Source organism: Barbus barbus (assembly GCF_936440315.1).
Source record: "Barbus barbus genome assembly, chromosome: 21".
NCBI lineage: Eukaryota > Metazoa > Chordata > Actinopteri > Cypriniformes > Cyprinidae > Barbus > Barbus barbus.
In genome coordinates, this window is record NC_136749.1 from 23278151 (window position 1) to 23285971 (window position 7821).

General features: G+C 38.2%; 1 protein-coding gene across 1 annotated transcript; it reads right to left on the bottom strand.

The window, feature by feature from the left end:
- Positions 1–229: 229 nt before the first annotated feature.
- Positions 230–6333, bottom strand: LOC306886895 (growth/differentiation factor 6-A). The gene is made up of 2 exons (XM_079444257.1): positions 5869–6333; positions 230–2421 (listed from the first exon to the last, which is right to left on the bottom strand). Exons 1-2 carry the CDS (start codon positions 6203–6205, stop codon positions 1538–1540), a joined length of 1221 nt encoding a protein of 406 aa, XP_079300383.1. The 5' UTR covers positions 6206–6333; the 3' UTR covers positions 230–1537.
- Positions 6334–7821: the final 1488 nt, after the last annotated feature.

Genomic DNA, 7821 nt, shown 5'->3' on the forward strand with positions numbered 1-7821 from the left:
TATATATATATATATATATATATATATATATATATAATTATGTCCCTTGATTTCACAGATTACATCAAAACACTGGAATTTTTTTAATATGATCTGTAGGTCATTTGACATCTAGTTAAAAACTATGATTGATGTATAATTCAAACATTTCGGAGGTTTTAAAGTCAAAAGATTTAAATGGATCTTAGGAGTCAGTGGCACCACACAAAGTGCATTTATTTTTTTTATTAGTACAGTAATAGTGTGGATTATTATCCATTGATATACTGTATATATATTTATATATATTTGGGAAAAACTTTAAACTCTAGCTGAATGCACCTCAGAACGTATATTCTATGCAATTATGAGGTAGACATCGATAATGGTATTTCCACCCTCAGCAATAATGAATACATTTTAAATTAAATTTGTTTTATCAGCGTAAGAAATACACGATTATCATGAAACTCTGTACATCACAAATAATAAAATAATTATAGAATAGAAATTATAGCGATTTGAGTGCATTTATAAATGTACATTAAAGAAATGTGGTTTTGCATTTCTTCATACGTTGCACTTTAGGTTTTACTTTACAAATATTTACAGCTCATAAAATGAACAACAGTGCATTCAAAGCTAATGTGCATTTAAATATAATCTCGCTTTCGAGTCTATTTTTTCCTTGTCAGTCGATAGGAAAAACTCTCCTTCCAGACTACTTGGACAGTTGCGGAAGTGCATTTTGTAAATATGCAAACGTTGATGGATTTCCATTTTTGTCTTCTCAGAAAGTACAAAATGACATTTTGTAGATTTTTCGTGGAAAGGTCCAGGCACTTCAAAAAAACATTTACTCGAGAACGTTGCCCGATGCTCCTCAAAAAAGCATCAGTCAGTCAGCCAGTCTCTCTCTTTCTCTTTGTAGGGATGAAGCAGAATCGCGTTATGTCTTATTTAGTGTTTGGTACATTCACCTTTGCCCCCAAGAGCTGAAAATGCCTGAAAATAACGCACTGGTGGTCATAAAATAAAGCGTTTCCAGGGCACTGCGTTTTGCTCATTCATTATCATCCATATACCATACAGTATCTTATCCATATAACTAACAGATGAGTTTGAACAGGTGCCCGTCTCTACATTCTTCTGAGTCCACAGAGATAATGGTGTAACACAATCCTCAGTGAATCCTGTCCAGACGGTTACGCACTAAATCTGGCGTTTCTTCTACCTGCCTCGTCCGAGAGACGACTCGTTAAAGACATATTTAGGGTTTTTGGACACGTAATTACAAAAAGAAAACCAGCATGTGTACGGAAAAATGACGACGAACCTCCTAAAACACAATTTTGTTCAAGTCTAGAGAAACTGTACATGCGCTCTTGGCACAACCGTGAACAGTGGACGGATCGTTTAAATCGTAAAAAAAAAAAAAGTCTCTGATGAAGAATCCCTTTTGCATAGGTGAGAATGCGCAGTTTGGGCGGCTCAAGCGCGTCTTTACGCATCGTTCAAGTTTTTTATGCCTTGGTGCCAAACCCTCGTGTGTGATTCGCTACCTACAGCCACACTGTTCTACCACCATGTCCTCGTATTGTTTGTACACGACGTTGTTACCGGAGTCTATGTAAAGTATACTGATGGGGCTGAGTTTTGTGGGGACGCAACAGCTCGGCGGCGTGCTGTTGGGGTCCATGGAGTTCATGAGCGTCTGAATGATGGCGTGGTTGGTCGGCTCCAGGTGCGACCTCAATGGGAAGTCGCACACGCCCTCGCAGTGGTAGGCTTCGTAATCCAGCGGAGCGATGATCCAGTCGTCCCATCCCAGCTCTTTGAAATTGACATGCAGCGCCTTTTTGCTGCATCTAGATTTGGACTTTTTGCCATGCCGTTTCCCATGGCGATTATTGAGCGGAGTTCTCCGTCTGCGCCGCGCTTTGAACTGCAGCGCGCTCTCCTCCTCCGCCTCGTCGTCGTCTCCGCGAGACTTGATCTTCTCTTTCATCTCATTAAACAAGTTTTCTCTTTTCCGAGACCGCGTGTAGACCACCAGTATGGCCTTTTCTTGCTGCGTTCGGCCGTGCCGGTGGAAACCCAGTTGCTTTAGGTCAATTTCTGTGTCAGATTTGCCATGCGTAACCTTGAGTTGGAGACAAAGCTGATTCCCTTGATGTCTGCTTTTAAAAATTCCCCAAACGTCCAGAACCTCCCATTCTGCTTTTCGGGAATCCTGAAGATCAAGGGATCTGGAAGCCAACGGCCTCTCTGATCGACACGAGAGTAAATGAAGAGTGTAGACGCCTGATGGGGACGGCTGGCCATCCCCGGGCGGTTTTCGAAATATCCTTAATTCAGCACCGACCAGCTCCTCTTTGTCGGAGAGAGTTGAGACATCAAACAGATACGTTTGTCTTCGCAAAGTAGAGAGCGTGAGATCGTCTGTAAGATAAAGAGAAATAATTACAGTCAGATTCACTTAGAGTGACTCAGATTCTCATAAAGGGGCCAGGTAAAACCTAAAAACTTATTTTAGGCTCTCTTTTAGTCTTTAAGATGGAAAATACACACACAATTAAGTATAAAAGAGTACTTAGCTAAAAAAAAAACAACAACAAGGAGAAATAAGGATGATGAAGATGCAGCAGCTGAGTATCTCAGTTTCATTAGTTTAGATAAATATTTTACCGTTTTTCTTTTTCTAAAATGTTTCATTAAAGTTTGGTAACAAGCATGTACAACCTTTTAAAAAATACCTATTTAACCATATTAGAATGCAGCTTGTAGGCTAAATAAAAATTCAAGGAAGATACATGATTGAATAGTTACTCTGCTGGCTCACATTCTCAGAGATCAAGCTTTATTTTAGTCTTTTAAGTTGGAAAGTGGAGTCTATATCAAGGCTAATAGATTATCCATCTAAAATTAGACAAAAAGAAGACAAGAAGCTGAAACAATTGTACCCCACAAATTAATTGTTGACAAATATTTTGCTTGGCCAGTGAAGCAAAAATGTGTGGTTTCTCTAAGTCTATACTCTTAAAACTCTTAAAATTCTTTACTGAACATCTCATGTTCAGTAAAGAACCTTCTATTTATCAAAAAACATTTTTGATGGATATGTTTTTGGGGGGGTTAAAATATATATGTTCTTAAGATCAGAATTGGGTTTAGGGGTCAATAAAGCACCGGTATATAACTTTCTAAAGCACTAGAATTTTAGAACGGAAAGCATTTTTGGTTCTATTTGGAACATTTACGCCACGTGGGTACGTAGTTTCTTTATGTGTTTTTGTAATTTAACTGTTTGCTAAATAATTAGTCATAAGTATGTACAGGTGACTACGCAAATAAGAGAGATCTAGTAGCCATAGCGAGGAAGAGAGAGAAAGAGGGAGAGTGCGGGAAAAGAGTGCGCCAGACACAAAGCGACATACTGTACGTGTTGAACAATGCACAATTAATGCATTCTTTCCCCTTCAGGAATCCAGAGGCCTAGTCGCACTTTATCACCGCCTTTTATCTCCCTGACAGACCAAACGAGAAGCATTTATCTGAATTCGTGTGAGCTTGTGTATGTAAGAATTTTAGTTCAACTATTAGACTATTATCGCTCCAACTACGCCTGGGGCACAGATATCCTTTAGCCTGAACAAAATCCCAGATAAATACGTGCATAATTTTGAATAACACCAGACTAATTTTAATATGGCTGTTCGAGAGCCTGTTGCTTTTTAATGCTTAAATACAAAATAACTGCACTGCAGTTAAAACTAAATCAAATCTTAAAAAACGGCACTTTGTAGTTTTCATTCATATTTGCTGCAAATAAAACGAAAATTAAAATTATTTTGACTTTCTTTGTCCATGCGTGAACACAATTGTCAAATAATTCAAATTAAATGTTTGCTTTCGTTCCTGTGCACGTATGGTCCACATTAGCGTTTTTATAAGACCTCAAACAAATCGAATACAAGATCACCAAATAATTAACAATTCTGAATTCCCACCAACCTCATTAAAATGCACCCCGCTTATATTTCATCCCTTCCGCCAAAAACAACATCCCCGTTCAAAAGTGATTATTGTACATATAAAATACCACTCCATGTAGCAAGAGTGGGACGTGCTTACGCGACGGCCTAAACAAGATCACCGAGACAAGTGAAGGCCACTAACAGAAATTCATAAATCACTATCGCTCGCTTTTAATCAATCAACATTCTTCTGCAATAATTCGATTCTGTAAGATGAGAGCGAGAGAGCGAGAGAGCGAGAGAGAGAGAGAGAGAGAGAGAGAGAGAGAGACTTGTCTTGGTGTGGCTATCGGGGCACCATCTGCGTTTTAATGAGTTACTTACAAGTGCCAAAAATAATTTTCATACATTCCGTTTGTTCTTGTCAGATCTTGCAACCATAACGATCTAAAATTTGGGGAAATGTCTTATCTGTTTTGGAGGAAATTTCTTCCTGTTACACAAAAAGATTACTGCCTTATCATAATTGAACGGCGCTTGAGTGGAAATGATTCTTGATGACATTCAGCAGCGAATGACGCGCATGGTGCATATAGCCAACGCACTGTAGTGCAGCCAGGCAACTGGAACGGTTTGGTTTTGCATCAAGTGTTGATGGTAAGGGTTACAGACCGATTGCTACAACACTTTAAGATGCTTATAAAATAAATGTTTTGATCTGTAACCCCGCGTAATGCACTAAACTCTACTAAACTATATCCACAATTTGAAGCATATAAAGCCAGCAAAATGCCCAAAAAGCAACATTGTCCAAACTTAAACAGACGTAAGGTCCTGTCCAGTTTTTGCTCTTCTCTTTTGGTGATGTTCCACTGGCTGAACTAGTTCATTACTGGAGAATAGACAGTGTTTGATATGTTATGACATGGACACTCAATTAGATCACCCAGTTCAAATACTCCAATCAGCGGTTTGATGCAAAGCAACCCTCAGAGGGTCCAGTGAAGGGTCATAGCCAATGACACATCAAATCAAAATCAGTGATGAAAGTGAAGCTTTTTCATCGAACCAGTTGGCGCTTCTGTTCTTTCTGCGAACGCGTTTGTCTGCAGAGGAAAAGTGCACTGTTTGCGCCGCCTTCTTTTCGTTGCATGTTTTTGCGTTCACATTGTTCACACAATTATTTGGTGCAAAGAAATACAATTTCACTGCATCTTATACGCGTAACATTGTAAAATAGAGAATGCAACTGAAACTATACTCTAAAAAACTGAAATAAAAGTCTTTAACGTTTTAAAGCAAAAAGACTGTATTTGTATTGTACAAATAAAACATTTCCTTTCAAAATTAAAAAAAAAAAAATGCAATAATGTATTACGTTGTTTTTTCCTCGCATGAGGTTTGTGAGAACAGTCCGGACTGCTTGCTCGCGAGGATGTTAAGGGAAAGATTTATTGCCTTCATTTAGAAAACGCACCAATTAGTGTTTTATTGGCATGTTACCTTAGGGTCAATGTAAAACTAATACAACTTTATACTAGCCGAAATATGAGGTCGTGCTGACCATTGAATTGTGGCCCAAGCAGGACGAGTGATCACCAAACCCTTAGCACATGAACAAACTCTCAAAAAGTATTCATCCAATTTAAGGGGAAGATCTCATTATTTTTCCCCTCTAACGACAATCTTGGTCTGTTTATGGCTTTTAGAGCAAAACGTATTTCTTAATGGTTTTGACTAACAGAAAGTCGTTGCTCAAGTCTGTGTTAAAGCATTAACATCTTTTTTTTTAAATGATAGCCTGTATTATATAAAGATTTCAAAGTAAAAAATGGTTCATTACTAAATATTGAAAATGCATAGTGCATAATTCAGACAGATAATGCATGCAAGAAAACAAAACAACACAAACCTTTTCCCCTGTCTACAAAACTCGTTATGGTATTTGCAGACTTTGAAGAGCGGAAAAAACTTGCATTGAGCCCCAGTTTTTCAGCGGCGGAGTAAGTCCTGTATATAGAGATCATGTAATCGTGAGGCACAACCGGGTCCTTTAAATCATCCCGACGACCCGCACCTGGAGAGGATGCGAAAATCTCTTTAAGAAATTTGGGTGACCTTTGCCCATCATACGCGCTCCTGGCACCCTTGCTCCTTTTCTGCGACATAAGCGCAGCTGACTGGCAACACGGTAAACTCCAAAGGAAAATGAAGAGCGTGTAAAAGGCGACTGCTCGCAAGGCATCCATGGTGTTACTGTCCCAAAAAAGTCAAGGCGAGCCGTGTCTCCCAGTGAAGCCGGGTTTTTTGGTTTGTGTTTGTTTCACGAGCGCGGACAGCGCGAGATCTGTGTTGCGTGTCTCAAGTGAAGTGCGCTGTACGCTCAAGAGCGCCAGGCTGTAGATACACTCACTCACGAATCACGCCCACTCCACAGACGCTCCTGTATTTATTGGAGAACTTTTCCAGACTCTCTATACACCTCCTAAGTTGTGTGTGTGTGTGTGTGTTTACGTCATTATAATATTTGCTATATAAAATTCATTTTAAAACATCACTAGTAGTAATGGATTTATTATTATTATTATTATTATTATTAATGATGATGATGCTAATAGCATGCATAATAACAATGGCATATTATAAAGAATAAGTATTATAAGTGTGCTTGCTTGCATAAAATCATTTTCTTTAATATGTGTATTCTTTAATATATATACACACACATTAAATTAATATATATATATTAAAGAACACATAGCAGCTATCATTTATACAAAAAAAATATTTATATAAGAATAATGCATTTAACACACATACTCTCTAGATAGATAGATAGATAGATAGATAGATAGATAGATAGATAGATAGATAGATAGATAGATAGATAGATAGATAGATAGATAGATAGATAGATAGATAGATAGATAGATAGATAGATAGAATATATAATAGAGAGAGAGGGGGAGAGTCTTAAATATAAAGCAGGGCTTAAAACAATGGCATGTATGGTCTGAGATATTAACAAAGAAATTAATTGAAAGTTTAATTTAGAAAAGTTTTTTGTCCAAAAACGAATTGCTCAGTCTCAGGAGTCTGTCCTGAAATAAAATAAGTCACTGAGGGAGTCTTCTCTCTGTCTCTGCACCAGGCAACACAACAGGATGCCAGGCCTTCCAAGCAGACTAACATGTTGACAGGGGTTAACAGGTCGACAGAAATATTCACAGATCTATTGCTCTGGCTATAAGCACCTCACTGCAGGCACATCGTCTCGCCAAGAACTGCACCAGTCCTGTAGAAAATAAAGTTGCTTATTAAATAAAGCAAGGGAAAGAACAGGCTAGGTGAGAATTTATTGTTGTAAAGTGTAAGCCCACAACAACTGACCAAATAACTTGAACATGTTTGAAGTTTCTTCAATCCATCTTCAGTGGGATACAATTATATAGAAATTTATGTTCAAATTAATTCCCATGCAGTCCTGTCAATGTATATGTTTAAGTTCTAAAGCTGGAAGACATTATTGTTACTGTCATGTAAAAAGTCTCACTTCTATCCTCACAAAGCTGGCTGCAGACACTCGGTTAATTCTCCAGCTTCACCTGTCCCGTTATCTTGCGCTGCACTGCCTCCTTGCGGTCAACAATAGCGTTGCATTTTGAAAAATGGCTACATAACACAAATGATCAAAATAACACAACCCAGAAAAATCCATGTTCAGTTAGTCGATGTAGGTCGATTATATAATTTAAAGCTCGCAACAAACTCCAATGCAAGCAACAAATATATGGTCAGCCACTCTATTTTTCCCCAGTCATCTCATCGGCAAAAAGTTTCCCAATTTACCTGAATTGGCACAAAG

Bases quoted from the DNA above. Each gene is read 5' to 3' on its own strand.
- LOC306886895 (XM_079444257.1), bottom strand. From the start codon at position 6,205: ATGGATGCCTTGCGAGCAGTCGCCTTTTACACGCTCTTCATTTTCCTT. The intron at 2,422-5,868 runs GTTTGTGTTGTT...TTTATCTTACAG, and splicing joins TTTTGTAGACAGGGGAAAAG to ACGATCTCACGCTCTCTACT.